The 24,192-nt window shown below is 53.5% G+C and overlaps 9 protein-coding genes across 9 annotated transcripts; 6 read left to right on the top strand and 3 right to left on the bottom strand.

The window, feature by feature from the left end:
• Positions 1-98: 98 nt before the first annotated feature.
• NEUTE1DRAFT_129546 (ATP-dependent RNA helicase mrh-4, mitochondrial) lies at positions 99-2,337 on the top strand (the record flags this gene model as incomplete). Its single annotated transcript, XM_009852450.1, has 1 exon — positions 99-2,337. One exon carries the CDS (start codon positions 214-216, stop codon positions 2,083-2,085), a length of 1,872 nt encoding a protein of 623 aa, XP_009850752.1.
• Positions 2,338-2,956: 619 nt separating this feature from the next.
• NEUTE1DRAFT_62725 (phospholipase C) lies at positions 2,957-5,309 on the top strand (the record flags this gene model as incomplete). Its single annotated transcript, XM_009852449.1, has 2 exons — positions 2,957-4,523; positions 4,586-5,309. The coding sequence occupies 2 exons, from the start codon at positions 2,957-2,959 to the stop codon at positions 5,143-5,145; spliced, it is 2,127 nt and encodes a 708-aa protein (XP_009850751.1).
• A 361-nt stretch (positions 5,310-5,670) lies between these two features.
• On the top strand, positions 5,671-6,190 carry NEUTE1DRAFT_94797 (uncharacterized protein; the record flags this gene model as incomplete). Its single annotated transcript, XM_009852448.1, has 2 exons — positions 5,671-5,806; positions 6,017-6,190. 2 exons carry the CDS (start codon positions 5,714-5,716, stop codon positions 6,182-6,184), a joined length of 261 nt encoding a protein of 86 aa, XP_009850750.1.
• A 599-nt stretch (positions 6,191-6,789) lies between these two features.
• On the bottom strand, positions 6,790-8,220 carry NEUTE1DRAFT_81400 (uncharacterized protein; the record flags this gene model as incomplete). Its single annotated transcript, XM_009852447.1, has 1 exon — positions 6,790-8,220. One exon carries the CDS (start codon positions 8,179-8,181, stop codon positions 6,880-6,882), a length of 1,302 nt encoding a protein of 433 aa, XP_009850749.1.
• An 801-nt stretch (positions 8,221-9,021) lies between these two features.
• Positions 9,022-10,694, top strand: NEUTE1DRAFT_81398 (uncharacterized protein; the record flags this gene model as incomplete). The annotated part of the gene is made up of 4 exons (XM_009852446.1): positions 9,022-9,353; positions 9,417-9,440; positions 9,528-9,598; positions 9,669-10,694. The coding sequence occupies 4 exons, from the start codon at positions 9,255-9,257 to the stop codon at positions 10,426-10,428; spliced, it is 954 nt and encodes a 317-aa protein (XP_009850748.1).
• A 1,953-nt stretch (positions 10,695-12,647) lies between these two features.
• NEUTE1DRAFT_81394 (cAMP dependent protein kinase A catalytic subunit) lies at positions 12,648-14,940 on the top strand (the record flags this gene model as incomplete). Its single annotated transcript, XM_009852445.1, has 4 exons — positions 12,648-13,598; positions 13,657-13,910; positions 13,975-14,349; positions 14,404-14,940. 4 exons carry the CDS (start codon positions 12,648-12,650, stop codon positions 14,429-14,431), a joined length of 1,608 nt encoding a protein of 535 aa, XP_009850747.1.
• Positions 14,941-15,401: 461 nt separating this feature from the next.
• On the bottom strand, positions 15,402-17,520 carry NEUTE1DRAFT_122033 (uncharacterized protein; the record flags this gene model as incomplete). Its single annotated transcript, XM_009852444.1, has 5 exons — positions 15,402-16,507; positions 16,610-16,791; positions 16,856-16,917; positions 16,981-17,064; positions 17,434-17,520. 5 exons carry the CDS (start codon positions 17,518-17,520, stop codon positions 15,402-15,404), a joined length of 1,521 nt encoding a protein of 506 aa, XP_009850746.1.
• A 1,556-nt stretch (positions 17,521-19,076) lies between these two features.
• NEUTE1DRAFT_129540 (uncharacterized protein) lies at positions 19,077-21,636 on the bottom strand (the record flags this gene model as incomplete). The annotated part of the gene is made up of 3 exons (XM_009852443.1): positions 19,077-21,358; positions 21,430-21,508; positions 21,571-21,636. The coding sequence occupies 3 exons, from the start codon at positions 21,608-21,610 to the stop codon at positions 19,231-19,233; spliced, it is 2,247 nt and encodes a 748-aa protein (XP_009850745.1).
• A 1,296-nt stretch (positions 21,637-22,932) lies between these two features.
• Positions 22,933-23,870, top strand: NEUTE1DRAFT_62706 (uncharacterized protein; the record flags this gene model as incomplete). The annotated part of the gene is made up of 1 exon (XM_009852442.1): positions 22,933-23,870. One exon carries the CDS (start codon positions 22,933-22,935, stop codon positions 23,725-23,727), a length of 795 nt encoding a protein of 264 aa, XP_009850744.1.
• Positions 23,871-24,192: the final 322 nt, after the last annotated feature.

The following is a 24,192-nucleotide window of genomic DNA, read 5'->3' as shown; positions in this document are numbered from 1 at the left end:
CCCCTACAGGTGGTGAACAGTGGCAGAACATTCCAGCAGTCCTGAGATTGCCGATAAGCACCACCGGTTTGTTAGCGCTTGCCCCTCACTCTATCAACTTTTGGAGAAGGTTGGGGCGAACACATTACGAAATTCGCCTGCCAAAAATTTTGACGACGACGGAACAGCATCTCTCGACACCACACCCCGTCGGCGTACGGGAATCTCAACATAATGTGGAAGACAGCGAGGGACTCGGTGTGCCTCATCTGCCGCTCGGCCGCAACGACAACCACGTCGACGTCAGCAAGAGCAAGCCTCGAACCATGGGCCGGCCAGAGAACGTTTTCGACACGGCGCGAGCAGCGCCCTTCGCGCATGGTGTTGTCCGATCGTGTTGCCCGACCACCGCCAGTACGAGGCCCCGGCGAGGGCAACAAGAAGCCCCGGAACAAACCTGATGGCCCCTGGGCGGGCATGAACCGACGAGTTGCAAACATCGACCCGCGCAAAGCACCCAAACCGAAACCGGTAGAGGAGGACAGCAGGAGAGACAAAAGGGACAAGAATACCAAGGGACAAAAGGCACTGAAGATGCAACGCGCGCTCGCAACCATCAGCTACGGACAAAGAACAAGTATCAAGGAACGGATGCAGGAAATCCAGGCTTTCGACCAGTTCGACCTGCTGCCGGTGGTGAAGGAGGCTATTGCGCAGGAGGCACTCAAAGGCATGACGGAGATCAAGCCCACGCCCGTACAGAGATTGGCTATCCCGGCTCTGCTAGGGCAGCCGATGGGAAGGAAGCCAAGGCGACCAAAATCGGACAACGGCAGGGAGGAGTTCCTTTTGGCTGCCGAGACGGGATCTGGCAAGACGTTGGCATATCTGGTTCCCGCGGTCAACGCTATAAAGAAGGGCGATGCTGATGATGAGTTGGTCGCCTCATACAACGAGCGTCTGGCGGCTGAGAAGGAACGACGTGGAGGGGCCCCGGTGTCCGAGTGGATTGAGAAGTTCGAGCCTCACCCCAACACAGCCCGGCCTCGTGTGGTTGTCCTGGTGCCTACGGCCGAGCTGGTCGACCAGGTCACCAGCGTTGCCAAGAAGCTCGCTCACTACACCAAATTCAAGGTACGACCTCTGTCCGCCAGCATCAGCCCGCTCAGAAACCAGCGCAACCTGTACAGCCCCATCGGCGTGGACATGATTGTTTCGACCCCTCACCTGCTCGCCACCATCGCCAAGTCGGATCCCAACGTTTTGTCCCGCGTGAGCCACCTCGTCATTGATGAGGCCGACTCCCTGCTCGACCGCAGTTTCTCGGGCGACACCACCAGCATCGTGGACCGCGCCATGCCCTCGCTCAAGCAGCTCATCCTCTGCTCGGCCACCATCCCTCGCCGCCTGGACACCTACATGGAGGAGCAATTCCCCTACATCAACCGCATCACCACTCCCAACTTGCACGCCATTCCCCGCCGTGTCCAGCTCGGCGTGATCGACGTGTCCAAGGACCCGTATCGCAACAACAAGATGCTCGCCTGCGCCGACGCCATCTGGTCCATCGGCAAGGAGGCCGCCAAGCACGAGGGCCCCAAGAGCGAGATCGACGTTAAGCGCATCATGGTCTTTGTCAACGAGCGCGAGACCACCCAGCAGGTGGCCGATTACCTTGTGTCCAAGGGCATCGACGCCATCGCTCTTCACCGTGACACGGAGGAGCACCGCAAGTCGGAGATGCTGGCGTCTTTTACGTCGAACGAGCCAATGAAGATCAGCAGGCCTGCTGAGGATGCTGCCGCTGCTGCTGAAGGAGGCAAAGCCGGTGGTGCCGTGAGCAGCAGCCCTACCAGGAGGCATCTGCCGAATACCAAGGTCATTGTGGCGACGGATCTGGCGTCTAGAGGTATCGATACCCTCGCCGTGCGCTATGTGGTGTTGTACGATGTGCCGCATACGACTATCGACTTCATCCACAGGCTGGGCCGCGCTGGTCGCATGAACCGTCGTGGTAGGGGTATCGTGTTGGTGGGCAAGGATGATAGGAGGGATGTCGTTGCTGAGGTTAAGGAGAGCATGTTTATGGGTCAGGCCCTTGTTTAGAAGGCCGGTGTATAAACACCACGATGGAAATTGTAAGATTAAGAGTCCATTGGACTGTCGCCTCAATCGTATCTGTATCATATGATGTCTGATTGATGTACCTAGATCTGAACTATTGTCTGGAGTGCAAGCGCCTCAAGGCACACCAGAATCGGACGGGAACCAGGAGGTTCTGGGGGGAAAGTAAGCATTCATAGTACTTGGTCTTTATTTGGGAGACTCGACAAATATCGTTCCTTTGTCTGTCTGACTTCAAACCAAGTTTCCACGCCAAGTTGAGACGAAGCCGAGGTCCGTGTCCAAACACCCCTGACCTAGACCACTAACGCTGTGTCGCTGTTCGATCTGACGGCTAGGGGATGTCCCCACTGGTCAATCAGACGGAAGGGTCCTGTCCTGTCCTGTGGGGTGACGAAACGCAGCCAAGGGTCCAAGAGCTTCTACGGCAACGGGAGACGGGAGAAGGCGCAGCTAGCACCTAGCAATGTGTTGATGGATCGTGATGAACCGGAGCCCGAAGAGCAAGCTGTTGAGCGTCATTCATACCCAACCACCACCTAATCCTCTTTTTCATCCCTGTGTTCTCAATCCCAAAGAGAACTTAATACCCATCTCCAGTCCCGAACTTCGAATATTTAAGCGGTCAGACACCATCAAACGCCAAATAACAACTTTACCAGCCATCAACAGCTTCAAGTGGGGTCGCCGAGTCCCCTGAATTGTGAGCTAGGTCTGGCCTGTTTGTTGGCTCTTTGGCTGCCTCTTGTATCACCTCTTCTTACTTTGTATCATCGTACAGACACAGCCTTTACACCCTTTCCTCTCGGTCATTGTCTCGGGCTCACATTTTACGCATCGTCTTGTATTCAACATGCCAGCAGCTGTCCGTGGCACGCCATATCTCCCCGATGGAGCTCACCAAGGAGGCGGTGGCTTATCTGGTGCCGAGCAGAAGATAAAGACACTGAGCCCCGGCGTTGCGGCTCATTTACAACGCATCTACAGCGCACACGCCGACACCGTGACCAAGGCCTGGCGCCAGGAGGACGTTTCCGTCTGGCTCAGGTGCTGTCAAGGCGACGACGAGGCCGAGCTGGCTCGAGACTTCCCGCTTCATCAGGACTGGGACTACGAGAGCTTTTTTCAGTACATCACATCTTCAGCCGCCAACTCGATTGCGCCTCCGCGTTCCCAGGACCTCAGTTACCCGCTCTCAAGCTACTTCATCAGTTCCAGCCACAACACTTATCTGACAGGTAATCAGCTCTCCAGCGAGTCGAGCGTCGATGCCTACAGGAACGTTTTGTTGCGCGGGTGCCGCTGCATCGAGGTGGACGTCTGGGATGGCTCGGACTCCGAGTCGGAGGATGACGATGGTGACGCCGAGTCTGTGACTTCGAGCAGTTCCAGCTCCAGCGATGATGCCTATGGCAGTGGTGAGGAGGGAACAGCGAGCAAGTTGAAGAGGAAAGCGAAGAGTAAGCTGCCTAGCTTTCTTGGTGGAAGGAAGAAGTCCAAGGACAAGAAAGTTCCGGAGCCCACCACAAGAACGCCGCCGCCGCCGGCAGCAGCAACAACCACTGAGGCCGCCCCGGTAGGACTATCAGCCGAAACGAACCCCTTGGAGAGGAGCAAGAGCGGCGGCTCTGCCTCTTTATTCCAAACTCTCAGTAGGAAGAGCACCAAAGAGCCGCGAGTCCTGCACGGGTACACGCTAACTAAAGACATCACCTTCCGAGACGTGTGCGAGGCTATCAAGGACTACGGTTTTGCCACAACCGACTTGCCCCTGATCGTCAGTCTCGAGGTGCACTGCAGCGCTGAGCAGCAGGAGAGGATGGTTGACATTATGAGGCAGATCTGGGGAGACCTGCTTCTTCCTGAGCCGGAGGAGGATGCCAAATATCTTCCCACTCCCGAAGAGCTGCGCGGAAAAATCCTCGTGAAGGTCAAGTACGCTCCACCCAACAATGAAGGGGGCTCGACGGGCTCGACGACCCCCGAGGAGCTGGACAACACCGCCGCCGCGGCTTCTGGAGGACTTCCAGAAGAAGCGGGTCAACCGAAGCAGCGGGCGAAGAAACCGTCCAAGGTTATCTGGAGTTTGAGCAAGATGGGCATCTACACGCGCGGCGTGTCGTTTAAAAGCCTGATGCAGCCCGAGGCCAACATGCCGACGCACATCTTTTCGCTGTCGGAGAGTGGCGTGATGGATGTTCACAAGGAGAGTCGTAGCGCGCTCTTCGAGCATAACAAGCACTATCTGATGCGGGCGTACCCGTCTGGTATGCGTATCTTGTCATCGAACTTGGATCCGGCTGTGTTTTGGAGAAAGGGGATCCAGATCGTGGCGCTGAATTGGCAGAATTGGGATGAGGGCATGATGCTGAATGAGGGCATGTTTGCTGGGACGGGCGGTTATGTGCTCAAACCTGCTGGTACGTCCACTTAGTCCACTCCTCTTTAAGTAAGACAAAAACGCTAACAAGACCCTACCTAGGCTACCGCTGCGCCAAACTCACCGACTCTAATCCGTCCCCCTCCCCCTCCCCCTCGGCCTCCGACACCCAAGCCGACGCCGTCCAGCACTACACCATGGATCTAACCATCAATGTTCTCGCTGCTCAATCGCTCCCCCTTCCCCCCGGAGACGACAACATCGACTCCTTCCGCCCTTACCTGAAAGTCGAACTACACGTGGAAGAGCCTGGAGAGCGACACGGCACCGACGAGCTGCCACAGGACGGCAAAGAAAAAGGGGGCGAGTACAAGGCCAAGACCAAATCTGTGAAGGGAGGATGCGATCCGGATTGGGAGGGGAAGTTCGGTGCCCAGACAGAACTGAAATTTGAGAATATCCCTGGTGTAGTCCCGGAGCTCTCATTTGTGAGGTTCTTGGTGCTGGATGATGAGATTGGAAGGGATTCGTTGGCGGCGTGGGCGTGTGTGAGGCTGGATCGGTTGAGGGAAGGGTATCGGTTTGTGCATCTTTTAGATGCGAAGGGGGTGGAGAGTGATGGGGCTGTTTTGGTGAAGATAAGCAAGAAGTTGAGGCTGTAGCTTGCTTGTTGTGCGGTGCGGTGCGGTGGCTTGTTTCGCTGTGGTTTGTGGGAGTGAAGGAAGTGGGGGAGTTAAAAGCACATGAGGCGTATATGGCATGGAGCGTTAAGCGTGATCTTAGCCATGTCATTGATATTTCTTGTGACAATTGTGTTTAACTGTCGAAGGTGGTATAAAACTACGTTGCATACGCCGTCGACACCAAACAAACCATTGTTGTTATTGTTGTGTCTCAAAAGGGGTCCCCCTATTCCTACCATTTCAGGACTTTGCCTGCCGGGAATGACCGACTTGCACCAGCCTCACCTTATCAAGCAATCACCACTTACGCCACACCTCCATACATGATAAACATTTCGAACTGACTGGGATCCTGGCTTGCTGCGGCATTCGTCTGGAGCTTCGTTCGCAGTCAAGTTACCTATCATTGCCACTTTATCGAAGCCGTCACCATCTTAGCTCCGGCAACTTTGCGACTGATTTAATAACCAACCACCACCACCACCACCACCACCACACCCAAATCCAAACTCAAACTCCAAAACTCTATACAAAAAAAATCGCAACCATGTCCGACTCAACCTCCGAGACCGTCAAGAAGGCCATCATCAAGCAGGTTCTCATCGAGTCCCAGAGCGCCAATGCGCGGACTTTGATGGAGGTACGTACCTACCTCTCTCTCTCTCTCTCTCTTTCCGTTTTCTCTCTTTTGCTCTCTCCTCTCTCTCCTGTCTCCCACCCTCCCCTCCAATCCTCACATACCTAGATTTCCTATACACCCTTCCACTCTCTCTCTCCCAAGCCAGCTTTCCCCCCCCCCCAAAAATATGCAATCCAACCGCCAACTAACCGGGCCTCCAACGAAAAACAGAAAATCGGCGAAAACTGCTTTACCTCGTGCGTCCCCAAGCCCGGCTCCTCCCTCTCCAACAGCGAGAAGACGTGCGTGACCCAGTGCACCGAAAAGTACATGGCGGCGTGGAACGTGGTCAACACGACTTATCTGCGGAGGATACAGCAGGAGATGGGCAACCAGTAGAGGAGTAGTACCTAGGAGGCACATAAGTTGCTTCTTGGGGGTCTTGGGGGGGGGGGGGGGGGACGAAAAAAAGCATCATGGAGGGTGGGGGGGCAGGGAGAAAAAAAAACAATGCGACTTCGACTAAGTGCGACTGCGACTGCTGCCGCGACTACCGACTGGCATGCGATGAATGATTCGGATGCCGATACCGTATCGTACACGACCTTTCTTTGAAGGACATTATAGAAGATATCAAGGGTTCTTGATGGCAGTGGTGTCAAGACCTTCGCATTGGGCATTGGCACAGGATCCGGTCACGGCTGAGGGTTGGAAATGTAAAGATGCAGGAGGCTGGAGAAGCGCAAAGCAAGGAAGAACGCAAGGAGGGAAAAATCAGCGAGCGGCGGCTGTTTGGTTAGGGAGATGGAGGTGACATCGTTTTCCGTACCGTATGTGTACGTGTGTATCAACATCAGCGCAATCACGGGCAAGGGAATGGTATAGGTAGACAGGGAAAGGAACGGGGCACAGTGCTTTTCATAGACGTTGGAAAAGTGGCATTTATTTTTTTCGTCTCCTGGCATATGCTTTTACTGGGAACTGATGTGATCTGACCAGGTTCCCAAGAAGAAAGGGGTATCTCATGTCAACAACAACTACTACTGATAATGAACAACTTGAAAGATAACAAAACCGAGCTGTCAAGAACAGAACTACGGCGCACCACCCTCCTCCAGCCCCTTCTTCTTCGCCTCCTCAGCCGCCCTCTTTCTCGCCAGGTACCGCTCCTTCGCGCTCGAGATATCCGCCTCCGTCTTCCTGCTCTTGGACACCAGCTCAACCTTCTTCCTCTCTTCTTCTTCCTCCTCTCTCGCCCGCTTAAGCCTCTCCTCAAGCTGAGCCTCCAGCATGCGCGTCTGCCTTTCCCGCATTGCCTGCTTGCTGCCACCCTGGAACACGCCCTTGGCTGGTCCGCTTGCCCCAGCAGGCTTTGCGGCCTGTCGAGCCTTCTCTTGTTGGTGTTCCACCTTCTTCTTGGGCGCCACGTTTAAACCACCCTTGAGCAGCTGTCGTTTGTCGACCACCTCACCGTCATCATTGATAATCACATTTCCGCCCATGGCGTTAATCTCCTTTGCCCTTTCTGTCGCCGACTTTTCCGTGTCCGGGTCTTCTTCTCCCTCATTCTTCTGCTGTGCTGCTTCTCCAGGCCCAGCCTTAACCCGCTCCTCAACAGCCTTCATCTTGGCCGCATGCTCCTGCTCCTCCTTCTCCAGCATCTGCTTATAAAAGTCCGTCAAGCCCTTATTCTTGTTCTTCTTGGCCTCTTCCTCCTCCCTCTTCTTTTCTTCTTCTTCCAGTCGTCGGTTTTCTTCCTGCTGGCGCTTGTACGCCTCTGTGACGAATTTTTCTTTATCGGCAAACGCGTCCCCCTCGGCCTCGCGCTCCCGTTTTAGTCTTTTTTCTTCGGCGATGGTCCGGTCGCGCTCGCGCGTCTCGGCGGCCTTTTGTAAAGCATCAAAGTAGCGCGGCCGCTTGCCTTCCTTGCTGTCGGCTTCTTTCTCTTGCTTCTTGGGCGCCTTGAGGGAATCATAGACGGCGTCGTAGTCGTAGATGGAGGGGTCGGCGGTGGCGGCAGCTTGAGCGTATTTACGCGATTCGAGGGCGGAGGAGAGGTTGCCAAATTGAGCGGCGGCGGCGACGGGAAGAGGTGCTTTCTTATTTGATGATGATGATGATGTTGTTGCCGATATAGGCAGTGGTGGTTGTGGTAGTCCCTTTGATTTCTTTTTTGATTTTCGGCCCTCGTCTACTGCCTCTAGGGGTGTGCTCGTGTTGTCGTCGAAACCGTCCAGTTCGGTGATCTCAACAGCGGCGATGGGCTTGGGCTGGCCATCACCGACTGTCGTGTTTTCGTCATCGTCATCGCCGCCAAAGGTCGTGGGCTTCCTCTTGGCCGGCGCTGGTTTCGAGGAGGCGGCAGCCTTTTTCAGTCCAAAGGAGAAGCCCACCATGATGAATTTCTTTGGTAGATTGATTGGCCAATTTGAAATACAACTAGTGAAATAATTCAGAAAGAGAAGGTTGGTTGTCCTGGGGATAATTCGAGTGGCGGCGACTACGCTACACTGCAGTGCAGTGCACCGACTTACACTAAAGTGAAGAATAAGTGGGTCACGGCACCAGCCACGGATCGCTTATCGTTTATCGATCATTCGCATGGTGTTCCTTTTCCCGGCCGGCAAACCGCCTTTAGTTTAGTTTCCAGGAGCTCGAGGTTGCGAGGTCCCCTTTGCTGTCAATGTTAAATCCGTAGCTCATCATCATCCACTGATTGCAAGCCCCCAAGATCCCTGTCGTAGAAGCCGAAGGGTCCAGCAAAGCTTCTGTTGGAATCTAGCCGAGCAAGGGTAAAAGATCGTTAACTTTGTATCAAGTATACAATTACATTGTTGTTTCAACCCATTTGTTGATAAACAAAAAGGCCAGGAATGGAAGGGAATGTACCTACTGTACGGTTATCAACACTGATACTAATTACCTCCTCCCACTGCCGCCAGCCTTCGTTGCATCGTTACCTAGAGGTAGGTACCTAGGCGATGTGTCGCATGCTCACTGCCAAGTTGCCCCGGATTTCTGCTCTCAGACGCTGCACGGTCTCGCCGTGGTGGCCCCCTCTGTTTCCGGCCTGGGCTTCGAAAAGGCCAGCTAACCTGAGGTTTAACAGTTCGTGGTTGGTTCAACAACCGCATCAAGAACCACAAACCAGCGGCACGAAGCGACACCACTTCGGCTCAAGTTCCGAAACGACATTATCTGAATACCTTCTGCACGCTCATTCATTTCCCCCCTCCCCTTTTCCAACAATTCAGTTCCTTCGTTTTCTTCAGTCCCATCTCTTCTGCATTTTCCCCCTTGCGGGCCTCAATCGACAACAACAACAACAATAACACTATCGCTACGCCTCCTCTTCCTCCTTTCTTCTTCTTCTTCCCCTTCTTCTTTTTCTTCTTCCTCCCCCTCCCCCTTCTTGCCTCCTCCTCCCAAAGCAGATCCGCCGCATCGTTAGGTTAGGTTTCTGGGCATCATGATGTTGTTGACGTCGGCACTGTCGGCCTTGTGGCTGGCCACGGCGGCACACGGTGCTGTGCAGCAAGATGCAGAGGGCAACGTGAAGAGCATTGGAGTGAGTTCCGGAAGCTCTGCCTCGCGCCATTCTGCGCATGGTACTAACGCTTTCTTCCAACAGCTCAGGACGCATAGCTTGAACCAGGTATGCGCACATGATCTCTCCGCATCCCACGAGGGACTTGGGACTTGTCTCGACCATGACTAACGCCGTGTCATTCACAATCTACAGCCATACTTGGACTCAGACACGCAAAGTCGGTGGTATGACTTTGGAGGAGACACCATTATCCGTACAGACCAGTGAGTTGCTCCCGCACAAAGCCGTCCAACGTCGCCAAGGAAGACATCGCTAACGGTACTTCTTCCCAAGGTACATTCGTCTCACATCCGACCGGCCGTCGCAGATGGGCAACCTTTGGTCCAAGGTGCCCTTGACAGCAACCAACTGGGAAATCGAGGTCGAGTTCAAGATTTCCGGAAAGAACCAGCTCTATGGCGATGGGTTTGCCATGTGGCTCACCAAGGAGCGCGGGCGCGAGGGGCCTGTTTTCGGCAACCAGGACAAGTTCGAGGGTCTCGGCATCTTCTTCGACACGTACAAGAACAACCGGCCCGGCGTCGTCTTCCCCTACGTCATGGCCATGGTGGGCGACGGACGGACCTCCTACGACAAGGACACGGATGGCAAGAACCAGGAGCTGGCTGGCTGCTCGGCCCGCGGTATCAGGCACGCCAACGTGCCGACCAAGTTCAAGCTGTCGCACTTTCAGGACAAGTACCTAAAGCTCGAGCTGCAGTACAAGAACGAGGGCGAGTGGCTCCTCTGCTTCGAGACCAACCAGCCGCCCACGATTCCTCCCGTGGCCTACCTCGGCTTCACGGCCGAGACGGGCGAGCTTAGCGACAACCACGACATCATCTCGATCAACGCCAGGAACCTCTACACTACCGCACCGCCGACCAAGTCCACCCCTGGTAGCGGCAAGGGCAAGAAGGTGACGGATCAGCAAGCTGAGGGTAGCTGGACCTGGTTCCTGGTGAAGACGCTCTTCTTCTTCTTTGCGGTGGGAGGCGCCTATGTCGGATACACGGCGTACAGGACGAAGCAGCAGCGCAGCCATCGCTTTTAAGGGGTATGACATGTGGGGATCATGATGGGATGGGACGGTGGTGGTGAATCGCGATACGCAATCGAGGAGAAGAGAAAAAAAAGAGGATGAGGATTCGCACATACAGTTTCTGCATTGGCGCGGGTGGCACGGACGGTCTATTTTCTTTTTTTCTTGGTTTTTGGGTGTATTTTGAGCTTGCCCTTCTACAGAAGAGGCGGTATTCCAAGACGACTGCCCTTTACTCATTGCGACGGTCAAAATGGGACTTTTCTTACATCTCTGCCCTTGCCTGTCCCTGAGACATATAGGCCCTGATCCTGGAGGTGACTATAGAAAACCACATTTGTGTCCTCCGACGCACAGGGTTTCTGCTTTTTTTCTAAACTGCCGACAAGCGGGATCCTACACAGTATACCAGTGGGTATAATGACGGGGCCAGGTAGTGTAGCCTCCCCCGAATACCAATGGTCGGTTTGAAAAAAGAATTGAAAAAATGAAATTGACATGACGGTTACATTTCTACATTTTGGGAGCTCGGGGTTGAGGGCCATTTCTGACGCCCCAAATTTGGACATGGACACGAGCCCAACGTGACGTGATTGGATCCCGAAGGCGATGACGATGCGATGGGCAACTCGACAAGTCTATCCAACAGGGACGATCCCTTCCAAAAGTTAGAGGAAACCCCACCTTTTACACCATCACCAGCGGCTCCTCAAGCCCCTCCAATGTCACTGGGATTCCACGAGGTCCCGCAGTGACTTCAACCATTGCTTCAGTTTCCAGCTGTGAAGTTGGAAGTGTGTCCCCGCAGTCGCACCTACACAGCTTGTTCAGAGACGACTCAGACGGACATCTGGGCTTAACACTTACTTGACATGTCCGCTGCTTGTTTAACTTGACTGAGCAGCCGAGGCGTTTGGCTTTATATGTATCATGAGTGAACTGGGGTATTTCGTTTCTGGGTGTATCGCTTCTCTTTGACGTCTTCGAAAGGAGATGGTTGGATTCGGCCAAGTGTACCAAAGTTTCCAACCAGTCTCTCTAGGGACGGGATCGTCTCCAGCAAGGGGAACTTAACCAGGGGCGCGCTCCACTTGGGAGACAAACAAGAAAAGCCAAAGGCAACGAAAGCAAAGAGCTTTGAACAGCATTCCCCCCGGCCCCCGATTCAGCTACCAAATCGCAATTGGGGCGTGCGTGGCTCTACTAGTGTACAAAGGCAGAGAGACGTCGCCCTATGCCAATAGGACAGGCGATCGATCCCAAGAGAGCGCACACGTCGTCCTGACCGTTCCCGTTCTTTGTCAACCGTCTTCTTGTTTTCTGTTGTCTTTGGTTGCCCCTCAATCTCGACATCCCTCTTCTCAGCTCCTCCAATTCGACCGTACAACAACACGTAACAGCAACAGCTCAGCTTGTTTCTCGACAACTGACAGGGTTCCAGTTCAAAACATCTCACCCCAGTCTTACTACACTGCACTCGGTCCCGCCTTACAAGGAAAAAGCAACCTGCAAGGTAGGGCAACGCTGAGTGACTTCACTACCTTACCTCCGGCTTCAATTCCTGACGTCGCCGTACCTCTCCGCCTCGCTCGTTTTTGCTAGTCTTTACCACACCACACACACCACACCACACTTCATCATAACATACACGCAACTACTCTATTCGCTTTCTGGCTTATTTCGACCTTCCATTCTCTCTCTCAGCTACACGCGAGCGCTCGCTGGGTAGTCCCGTCAAAGGTAGCAAGTTTGTTGTCTGGTATGTGTTCCAACTGATATCCAAAATGTCAACCAAACCTAAGAAAGCACATGTCACTACACGCCCGGTTAATGAGGTCATGAGGTGTTGCTGGGAGATAGAAAGCACCGATACCGCAGCTGGAGTTGCACCGCGACTGCCTTGATCAAAGCGTTTGCCCTTGCACTCCTCGAGGTTGTCGTTCCCTATCTCTTGCTTCTGCCGGTGTTACCCAACCTCAAAGCTCAGAGCGAGCCGGGTCGTTCCCCATGCGCTGCAGCAGCCGCATGTGCCAATTGGCTTTTCTCCCATATTGAAGCTCCGTGTTTACTGATTGCCTTGCATACATCCTGCAGTCGCGACAGCCCGCCGCCGCCGCCTGCACCACTCCTGCTCGATTCTCTCCTCCGCGTGTCGGTTCCGGCTCCCGTCTCCAGCTCCCCAATTAGACGGCCCAGGTCTCGCTCGGCTGTCGACCCGGAAATAGGATTTGATGCCTCTGCCTAGCCTCGGTTTCCTCAAAAAGAAACGGACGAAGGAGGGCAATACGGACCCTTCTTCGACTAGCCACCCAACCAGCCCAGTCACCCCTACCTCGGCCTCGAGCCTCGACCGCAACTCCATCCAGAGCAGCATCGCCCGGATCTCGTCGCACTCGAGTGCGTCGCAGGCCACTTCCCAGTCAGTCGCGACCGGTACTACCACCATCGATACAACCCATACGCCCATTACCCTGCCGCACGAAAACCCCGTCAACATGAATTCTCTCCCGGTTCAACAGCATGCCTATCCCCCTCAGCACACGCCCTCTCCTGGAGCAGCGGAGCAGCAGAACCTCCCGTCCATCTCCAACCTCATACACCAACCGCACTACGACCAACCCGCCACCTACAAACAGTCGTCTAGATACGTTCCATCTGTATCCCCAGCTAACGGCGGCCTGCCCGCGCCGCACACGCCCCAGCCGTCCATGCCTCAAACACAGCAAGCAACACTGCAGCCGCCGCATAATCACCATCAGCAGTCTCAAGCTCAGCAGCAGCAGCAGCAGCAGCAGCAACAACAACAACCCCAACAGCAGCAGCAGCAACAACAGCAACAGCAAGTGCAGCCTCAGCCTAGTCAGCCCAGGGCCACCAAGGGCAAGTATTCGCTCGCCGACTTCGAGATATTGAGAACCCTCGGCACCGGTAGCTTCGGCAGAGTCCACCTGGTCCAGTCTCGGCATAACTCGCGCTTCTATGCCGTCAAGGTGTTGAAGAAGGCCCAAGTGGTCAAGATGAAGCAGGTCGAGCACACCAATGACGAAAGAAGAATGCTGGCGGAGGTCAAACACCCCTTCCTGATCACGCTATGGGGAACATTTCAGGATGCCAAGAATCTTTACATGGTGATGGATTTCGTAGAGGGCGGCGAGCTCTTCTCGTTGCTGAGGAAGTCCGGAGTAAGTTAGATGGGTTTGTTCGCCCATGGAGTATGTGCGGCTGACACGGATTATACAGCGCTTTCCTAACCCCGTTGCCAAGTTCTACGCTGCAGAAGTCACCTTGGCCCTGGAGTACCTGCACTCGCGGGATATCATTTACAGAGATCTGAAGCCTGAGAACCTGCTTCTTGACCGCCACGGCCACCTCAAAATTACGGATTTCGGGTTCGCCAAGCGGGTTCCAGATAAGACGTGGACACTGTGTGGTACTCCAGACTACTTGGCACCAGAGGTTGTTTCCAACAAGGGTTACAACAAGTCGGTAGATTGGTAAGTACATTCATTCGGCAGCCTCTCCATCGCTCCACCAATTGCTTACATGAGTACCGCGCAGGTGGTCCCTGGGTATTTTGATTTACGAAATGCTTTGCGGTTATACGCCCTTCTGGGACGGCAGCTCCCCCATGAAGATCTACGAAAATATTCTCAAGGGCAAGGTCAGATACCCTCAGTGGGTCAACCCCGACGCGCAGGACTTGTTGGAGCGGTTGATCACGGCAGACCTGAGCAAGCGCCTTGGAAACCTGTACGGCGGACCGCAAGACGTCAAGTCACACCCTTGGTTTGCCGAGGTGACTTGGGACCGGCTGGCGAGGAAAGATATCGACGCGCCGTATACTCCTCCAGTCAAGGCCGGAGCAGGAGACGCGAGCCAGTTCGACAGGTACCCTGAGGAGACTGAGCGGTATGGACAAGGAGGGCCAGATGAGTAAGTTAATGGTACCAAATGGCGATGCCGTATCTGGATGCTAACACAGATCAGGTACGGTCACTTGTTCCCGGACTTCTAAGCAGCTCGAGCCTCGACGGCTGTGGGCTCGAACGGTGTATAATCAATTTTCCATCACCTGCACTGCGACATGCCCGATCAACTACGCAGAGGCCAGAGAATCGGCTAGACTAATGAATGGGCTTGTTAAACCAGCGGATCATCGAACCATGGCCGTTTTTGTATAAAGCTCAATACGAAGCCAGAAGTATAGCAGCAGCAGCAGTGGCTACGTGGAGCATGCGTTATGAGACGAAAGAAATGGACTCTTTGCCTTGGATATGCGCAGTCAACGCAGGATGAGTCTGGGCGGGAACTGGGTGCTGCAAAAGGGGTGGCCAGTTTTGCTTGCGTTTACGTTTTCAGGTTGTTATCGTGTCCCCCTATTTTTGTGTAAACAAATCATACGGATGGCGCCCTGGAATGGGTTTGATGATCCAAGTGATGCAATGACTGGCAAGTGGCAGATAACATTAGAGTGAGGAGTATTTTGGCCGTTTTTGGCTTATCACTGAGGGGAAAATGAAAGAAGGAGAGAAATAACATTTACACCTGTGATTGTTTGCGGTTTCAATGGCGGTGATCTTCAACTGCCATGTGGAAATGACCTTATTGAATCCCGAGGTGAGATGCCTCGATGATGGTCCCTGATACACTCCACCTCGACTTTCACACATATAAGAATAAGTTCACAAAGCCGCAAAAGCCTTCGCGGGAAGATGCCATTGATCATCTATAATAAAGTAGCCATGGTATGTATACGTAAGTCATAACTTATGTAGCCGCCCCAATGCCCGAAGGTATCATAACTCATATCACGTCAAGGTATTCACAGTCCTTGATATGTTGTCCATCCCACAACTCCCTCTCCTTTCTTCAATCCAAAAATGACCAATGGTTGTTAATCCATGAATCTCTCTTTCGTCACATCATCGTCGCTCGTTGTGATATGCCTTATATGCCCAAGCCGCCTCCCGCTCCTCCTACTGTCATCAACTCTTGGCAACATTCCACGTCCTAGCCGTGCTCATCGTCCTCTTCCTCATCTCTGCCATGATCTTCTTCTCCATCGCATCGATGCCCTTCTCGATATCTTCATCTACCTTGGCGTACTCGGCTTCGCGCCTCTTGTCCCACAGGAGCCAGGTCACGACGATGATGAGCGTCACAGGGATGGTGATGGCAAAGTACACCCAGATGGTGGGGGAGACTGAACCACCGCTTCCACTGCCCCCAGAAGAGGTTGAATTGGTGTCACCAGCGGCGGACGACGACGACGAATCCCCCGAATCCTGGTTCTGAAAGTTGAAAAAGGTCATGGAAAAGACGGACGCCAGTAGTGTGGCGGGTAGAAATACCGCGCCCAAGAAGGAGATGGATTTCATAGAGGTTGCGTCCCGTTTGGCGGCGTGCGCCAGCTTGCGCTGGTCGACGGCCATTTGCAGACCCAGCTTGGACTCCTTCTGGGCGATGATGTTGTACAGCGCCGCGCGCTGGATGGACAGACGCTCGAGCGTGATGTGTGCGTAGCTCTCGATCCCCTTGAGTTTGGCTTGGAAGAAATCCAGGCGGGAGACGAAGCTCTCGTTCAGGGCTTTGAAAGCCTCTTTGCCGTAGGTTTCGGGGCGGGATTCAGCGAGAGACCAGAAACTATCGAGCGCGATGCCGAAACTGCGGACGATTTCTTGGTAGGCTTGCGGGCGTTTCCAGAGGACTTGGGAGTGGCACTCCACCAGGTCGCGGTTGATCTGGTCCAAGTTGACCATGGTGTCTTTGATGTAGTTGGACTCTTCCTCGAGGATTTCTTGTCGCATGCTGACGGCGTGCTCGAGCCGGCGCAACCACTCGCGCGCTTCGCGCTGCTTCATGTCCGTCTTGATGGAGATGTCGTGAGACAAAACGATCATGGGGAGCAAAAAGGGGTGCATGGCTTGTGAGGCGCAGGCCAATAGGGTCTTGATGGAAACGTTGATGTCGGAGGAGGGCGTGCCTTTGACGAAACCCGAGGTGATGCCCGTGTTGAAAGAGTGCGAGAGCATCAGTTCCCAGCCCCGGGTTTTGCCCTTTTTCCGGACGTCGGATTTGCGGAAGATGATTTCTGTAATTCAAAGGAAAGGGCGGCTCGTTAGAACGTGAGTGGTATGATGGTATGGTGTGTGAGGGCTAGGGACGAGAGGGATACAAGGTGGGTTGAACATACGCAAGTGAGGATCTTTGTCGTCGTGGTCCAGAGCTGCCCAGAAAAAGGGGCCGACGACGCTGGTTCCTTCTATGGCTCGGTAAGGTAACCGCATGCTCTCGACCATGCTTGAGTAGTCCTCGGGCTTTAAAGAAATGTGAAGAGGTGCAAAGGTTTCATTATCTTGCGCATCCTTTTGTACTCTGGACAGTTTGTTAGGCCAGTCCGGTTGCGTTTCATGTAATTCAGTTGCATCATGATACTCACATCAGACGAATTCCGTTCAAAAGTCGTACTCCTTCCTTCAACTCTCTAGGAGCAAAGACACCCTGGAAAGCGGAAATGTCAGCTTATTGCTATCAAAGCCCTCCAAATTCAGGATTGCTTCTTACCCGCCGACGCAAAAAATTATGAAACTCGACTCGTCGCTCATCAGGCCCGAATCGATGCTCCTCAATGGTGTTGAGACTTTCATCCTATGAGACCAACCACGTTAGATGCTTACTTTACTCATGTTCCCTCTCGAGTTCCCGTCCTTCGAGTTTATAACTCAACTCTTGAAACGTATCTTCCTCCTCACGGATCAGTTGCCGAATACACATCAGAGAGACAGCTCGTTCAACTTCACCCGCCCAAGGGCCCTGCAACCCTTCTCATATATCTCCTCTCATGATCTCAATACCTTTCACCGTATCAACTCCCCACCAAGACAAATACCCATCTTCTCGCCTTCTCTCCCATCCCGTTACACCACACCGAACCGCTGCCTCGTCCTTTCTCCCCCTTTACCCCACCTCTGACCACGATATTCCATCCTAATAACTTCTCGTCCTTTTTTTGCTTACCGAATAATTGAAGATTTCTATCCATGAGGTAGTCTCCTCCACAAATGAGCACTGGTCGAGATACGTCTGAAACAGGTACTGATCCATGGCTGATTGGTCTTATTGATATCCTTACCCCTTGAGTTTCAATGCCGTTGGTGTTACGAAGAAGAAGAAGATGAAGAAGAAGAAGGCTCGATAAATAGCTGGGGCTTGGTGATGATGAAGATTTGTCAAACCCGATTTCGGTACCGAGCCGCCGTGTGAGCTGAATGGGTGCCGTAGCCGGTATAAGCCTTGCGTGTCAATGAAGCTGCTTTAGCTTGGGCGAACCCGAAAGCGTGTGTTTCTGTTTCGTCTTTTGTATATGTGTTCGGTGCCCTCGCAAGTCGTGCCGGCCGGTGTCATATACTCCTTTTGTCTCAGTTTAAGTCGTCCAGTCTCATAAGGCCGTACGTTCGTAAACTCTTTCTTCGTCAACTTCGTAGTCGTGGTGATGGCGGTGTTGGATGCAGTTCCCGTCTATAACCTTTAAATCGTATAAATCCTCGTGAGATGTCTTTCTAAACTCCGTCGGAAAGATACCTTGGACGTAATATATATGCCTAGGCCGCGACGAAGGCTCCCGACATACTCTCACGACCGTCCCAGGAAGGAAGTTTGCACAACCGAAAGAAGAAAAAAAAAAAAAAACTCTTGGGAGTTTAAGCAAAGTTGAAAAATGTAACAAAACACAAGAAAAGAGAGGTAGCCAAATGGAAAGGCTGCTGCTTGGGTGAGGAACCCACACGGTCACACACACCCCTGCGCTGAGCCCCAGCCTGTCCAATCCTTCGACGGCAACGTTCGAAGCTTTTCGTTCCTTTCCCGCTCCGTTCGCTACCGAATACCGACCCCCGATTTTCGATGGATGCCACTTACGGCACTGCAGTGCATTTTAGCCGGTTTGTTTGGAGCTATAGCAGCACGTAAGCAGCAGCCGTTGCGGTGTAGCGTACCGGCGTGGTAGTAGGTAGCGAAGTAAAGGGAGGAGTACTCGAGCAATAATAAAAAAAGCACATGAAAAAGAAGCTCTCCCCATCGAGCAAGAAACATGACGAGAAACCGGCACCGATACGAGACGTCTGGGCCCATTCCTTGCTAGAAACGTACCCGGGCGTGATAGTGACGGCCCGCTCTGTCAGCATTCGTTCTCTTCGTTCGCTGGCTTTTTGATGGTGGCTGGGAAAGTGGAAAAGCACTCTGCATCGGCCATCGAACGCTAGAGGTACATTAAGAAGGTACACTACCTACGGTAAGCCTCCCCCAGCTTCACGATGCGCCAGCTAAGCCACGGTTGGTTTTTTTGGTGGAATGGAGCCCCTGAAAAAAGACCCCCTGTCGTTATAGGTACAATCAAGCTTTCCTCAAGTGGGGTGCCACGTCTTGTCTTGTGCCTCTTTCTTTGAGGCCGCTGTTGAGCCGAGTCTGTGGAATGATCTTCCTACAACTCGGTCGGCATTCTGAGGTTTTACAGACGTCAACACCATGGCTCCAAGGTTCGTGGTTCGAAAAACATCTGTGCAGTCTCTAACACTCGGGACTGAGCAAATTTTTGTAAAATCCACAGCCATCTTCAGGTCTTTGACCATACAGTGCCACCTCTTCTTATCACCTGTCTATAACGCCCGTAAACTCCATTTCATAGTACCTAGCTGTTTCGCACAACATCCATCCATATCTGTTGCATCCAGGAAAAACAAAACAAAGCAAAATGTATACATGTTCTATCCAGCCCTGCCTAAACCCCAAGGAATCACATGATGACAGAGAGACCAATCAGTACTGCCACAGCGCCTTGTGGTAGATGACCCTGGACCCCAGCATTTTGTACTCATAGTTCGTAATCCACGAATCGTTGGTCGACAGCTTCGCAAAGACGCTCGCTCCCTTCCAAACAACGACTTGTTCGTCCATCTCCCTCGCGCTCCTGCTCACCAAGATCCGCTCTGACAGGTCCGGACGACGTGCCTTGAGCTTCTCCTCAAGATATGGCGCAAAGTGCGGGATCTTGGCACCACCACCAATCACCATGATGCTTCCCATCAGCTCCCTAACCTTCTTCTCATCACCCTTGGCGGCGTTCTGAATGCTGGTCATGATGGCGATGTCAAGAGGAACTACTGGCAGCACAGCGTCACGCTCTGCGGCCATCGACTTGGGAGTGCGCTGAACGGCCTCGGTTGGCATGCCGGGGACGGCTAATGTGTTGCTGCCAGCGCCAGTGCCATTGGGGGCCGCAGCGGCCCCACTCGTGGGTACTGGAGTAGTGCCATTCCGTCCACTGGGGGCGGGACTACCGCCGCCTGCTCCGAAGACGAACGGCGGTGGAACGGGAGTGCTGGCGCCCTCTCCAGGAGCAGGCGATGGCGCCTTTGATGTGCCAGGGGTTCCAGCCGCGGTGTCGCCGCGCGCCAAGAAATTGAATGACAGCGGCTTCTCCCTGCCAGGCGTAGCAAGATCATTCAACGCTCCCGCAAGGGTGTGTGCATTAAGGCTGGGAGCGATATGGGATAGGACGGCGAACTGGGCAGCTGATGTAGGGTCATCGGGGACTTCTACATCGTAGGCGTTATACGACCTCTCGATGAGCTTCCTCCTGCCTCTAAGCTTGGTGCTGTTGTCAAAGATGGAAGGGTCATAAAATCCCATAGGGGCCAGGATAACCTCATCGTAGAATTTGAACTGGTATTTGCGGGTGGGCTGGTTAGGGGCGCGCACGTGGAAATCGGAGTTCTGGACAGATATGTTGGCCTGTGATAGCGTGCAGTACTTGATCTTCAACTCTTCGGCTAACAAGAAGTCGTATCTTCGGCGTAGATTGATTTCCTGGTATGGGAAGTTGTCGTAAAGCATCATCTTGATGAATGTTTCGGTGACATCGTAACCGCCAAATTTCAGGTTGATGCGAGAGTCCTCGATGCACAGTCCATCCTCAACACAGGTGATGGACGTTTTTTGTGCGCCGACGTCTACAACACAGGCCTGTGTGTAGCCGGCACCGAATGAAGCCGCCATGCTTTCTTGTATGAACGAAATCTTGCTGAACTCGAACCACTCCACGCAAAGGTGTAATATTTGCTCCACATACTTCTTGTCGTACAAATCTGGGATGACGAAGACGCAGCTATACTGCTTCCATTCGGTACTTCGCTTGAGACCCAAATCATACCGTAAGGCACGATCAAGTAAGGTCTCGATGTCGTTGAATAGATGGGCTTTTGTGGGATAGTCGTCTTCATTCATCCAGCCGTGCTGTATCGGCCACCATAGCTTGAATTTGGGGTTGGAATCGTCCGGAATGCGTAACGCCTGTTGTCCAATGAACACGGAAGCGTTCGAATCCGGGTCTTCCAGAGTCTTGACATCGGTCCAGTCTACTTGAAGAGGGTCATTGTGGGTAGAGATGACTTCGGCCTCTGTTCGGCGGTTGAAGTTGAGAACCAGATCTTTTGAGTTGGGGAGAACCTTGCGCCTGTTTGCGCGCATGTCGGTCTTGAGGTCGTTGCACATTTTTTGGTACTTCTTGGACCAGTCTTCGCCGTATTGCTGCTCGGTTGTTCTAGCTTCGAACTGCCTCCTCGGTAGCGCTTCGTACATCTCCGACTCGGTCTGGGGGTACTTTGTCGCGAGGACCATGGGGATGGTTTTCGGAAGCGCGTCGCTCGCGAACCCGATTCTGAGGTTTTGACTTCCGGGGTGTATAACGATGACCTTGGACGGGTCGGCATAGGCTGTGGCTGTCGGCCCATCATCGCCCTGTAGCTCGTCGAGAGGGAGAGGCACTTCGCCATTGGTGTAGTTGAGGGCGCGATCGCGGTCCTTGGCACTTTGTACAAGCCGGTCTCTGTTGAGTTCACTCTGGAGTCTGAGCGAAAGGATCTGGTCATCCCGCTTCATGTAATCACTGCGAAGGCATTGTCAGCATGCTGGACTTTTTCGTTGGTGAGGATTAGGACGTGAGGGTATGGTCCGTACGTGTAATAGTTCTTTTGGTTGATGGGAACGACGTCGGGCCAACTTGTCTGCTTCATGCCATTGTCGGTGCGCTCCAACCCTGACCGTGGCTATCAGTGACTGAACATGAAGAGGCATTGGTAGAAGAGCGAGAGCACCTACCTTCCCGAAGGAGGACGCGTTCGCTGACTTTCCCGACCATATTGAAATGTTGATGCCTCCCTGGATATGCCAATCGAGTGGTCTATATGCGCGGTAAACCTATAGTCGAAAGATGACGCGCTTTGTTGATCTATTAAGGCGGTGGCAGTCACGGTGCAGCGGGACGTTTTCCGCAAGTGCGCGCCAAGTGGAGGGGTGGAGGTGGTGATATTGGTGATGCTGTCGATGTACCGATTCCGTGTTTTGGTGTTGAGGTAAAGTGGGAGTTGCGGCGGTGCGGTCGGCCGGCCGGGAATGCTGATGGCGGACGTGGGCCTCGTCTGTGTTCTCTTGGTTCGCCTTGATTCGGACGGTTCAGTCCGATAAATTTGGGGTTGATTGAGTTTGGCGGCCGGTGCACTACACTCCTACACGATAGACAAATGTTTTGGAAACCATCCACAGCGTTATTCGTCCTGCGAGGCTGGCCAGACATGCACTCCCCAGTTAAGGTACCCCGTTGTCCCTGGTCCGTTGTGGGGTTTCCAGTACCGCGCTAACGCCGTCCAGGTTTAGCTTCTTTGAAAGGCTGAGCAGGGGGGGGGGGGTTCCAATGGAGCTGTTCGTGCCATTCCGGGCTGCGACCGCGGAGTGAGGTTCACCTCGACAGCACCGACTTTTCCGACTGCATTCACACTTGCAGCGTTCACTTGAATTTCGCTCCTTTCGCTCACACAATTTGCTTGCATGTCCGAGCCTACCTAGATCACGGCAAGTCTCGACTTCAGAACTCAGAAGCTGAGGCTGACGTCCACATGTTGATCGTCCAACAGCCAGTGCATCAAGACCGCATACAGACCGATGTTGAATCACGTTGTGCTTTGAGGCTCGTCTCGAACAAACAAAGAAGGCCGTTCAATACCTACCTCTAGTGGAAATCAAGGCCAGCTGCAATCTGCGCCCTTGCACGGCAGTTAACCATTCGCGGCCGGCAATTAACCTTGACCTGCCAGCTGACAATGACGTCGTTTCCTGATCGGCATTGCTCACAGCACTGCAGCTTAACGACCGTTTCGCGAATCGCGAGTGTCTCACGCAAGCGCATCTGTCCCTTTGGCAAGTGCGATTAATGGCCAGTCAGCAGGCAACGACACGATAATAAAGGGCAAACTGAGACAATTACCTACACTCACCTTAGAACGGCCACGTTACACATTTGGCGTTTATCCATATCTTTGGATAACCCCGCCCACGAAGAATCTAATGTACTAACATCTCACTGCAACTGATATACTTTCACACAATCCAGTGATTCACTCGGCTTCATTGACCGCACATCCTGTTTACATCCTCACGATCTTAGGTATCAAGCCACTTGAAACTATGCCTCCGATAAACTTGCACATCCACAGCCCCATCAACGCAGCAAAAGCGTCTGATCCGCAGGACACCAAGACCGCAACTCCAGAGGGGCAGTCAAGCTCAGGAACAGTTCTCAACGCCAACCCCGATCCCCAACCCACCGGGTCCGCCACTCTCAACCAGCCTACGCCCACCTACCTCACCTCCGACCGGACTCCTCCACCTCCCCAGCCCGGGGCAGTCCCGAGTCTTCCCGCCCAAACCGCGGGGACTGGCACAGCAGCCACCCAAGGGCAAGACGTTGAATATGCCCATCTCCCCCCGCAACCATCATCTCAATACTACCCAGGGAATCCAGCAGCACCAGCACCACATGGCCCAATAACCAGTCCACCGCACCAAATGTCCATCCCCCCACCAACCGCTTCCTACAACTACTCCCAACACGGAACGTCTACCACCACCATCCCACCACCTCCCACGAGAACCCTTCCGACCTATCTCCCTGCTGGTGCTTCCCCGGCTGAGCTTGGCCTTGGACCCAGACCTGGAGCTGGATCTGGATCCGGAGGAGGAGACCTCTCTCATCCTCCCGGGTACCAACAAGACGCCATGGCGTCGGATATGAACCAGGCGCAGCGCGCAGCGCACGAATATGCTGCTTCTCAAGGAGGTCACGGTCACGGTCAGGGTCACGGTGGCGATGACGACGAAGAAGGGGTCTGGAACTCGGCGAAGAAATGGATTCAGGATGCTGGGGCGAAGGTGGCGGAGGCGGAGAGTGAAGTATGGAAGAGGATCAATAACCAGAAGTAATGAGGGATGGGGCCTGCTATACAATACTCCGTGGGGGCCCGGACATTGTAGTGTCCGTGACTCGGTGGAGAAGGGGAAAGTGGAGGTTTCGAGTCTGTTGAGGTGAGGGTGTGTGGCGTCGGGAGTGTTCGGACTGGAATGACATGTTCGTCGGCCTGGTTGTTTCAAGATAGACCGAAAGATGGAAATTTTCTTCAATGGGTAGGAAGTGGGAAATAGTATTCCTCCATATTAAATAACAACTTCTGCTGTTCACCTGCGGCATGAGATTTGGAATGTGGTGAGGGAAAATGGCCAAGAAAAACACTTCGTTGTGCATCATTGCATTCGGGTACTCGACATAATGGCTGGAAGTTAAGGCGTGGCCAATTCATGTCAATCATTGCCAACAAGACTAATTGGAAAGACTTGATAATTGTTGAACAATAACCGTGGCCCCGGAATTTGCTTCCAGCATCCATGTGA

This window comes from Neurospora tetrasperma (assembly GCF_000213175.1).
Source record: "Neurospora tetrasperma FGSC 2508 unplaced genomic scaffold NEUTE1scaffold_3, whole genome shotgun sequence".
Taxonomy (NCBI): domain Eukaryota; kingdom Fungi; phylum Ascomycota; class Sordariomycetes; order Sordariales; family Sordariaceae; genus Neurospora; species Neurospora tetrasperma.
The sequence above is the reverse complement of the archived record's forward strand: the minus strand, read 5'-3'. Positions and strand labels throughout refer to the sequence as shown.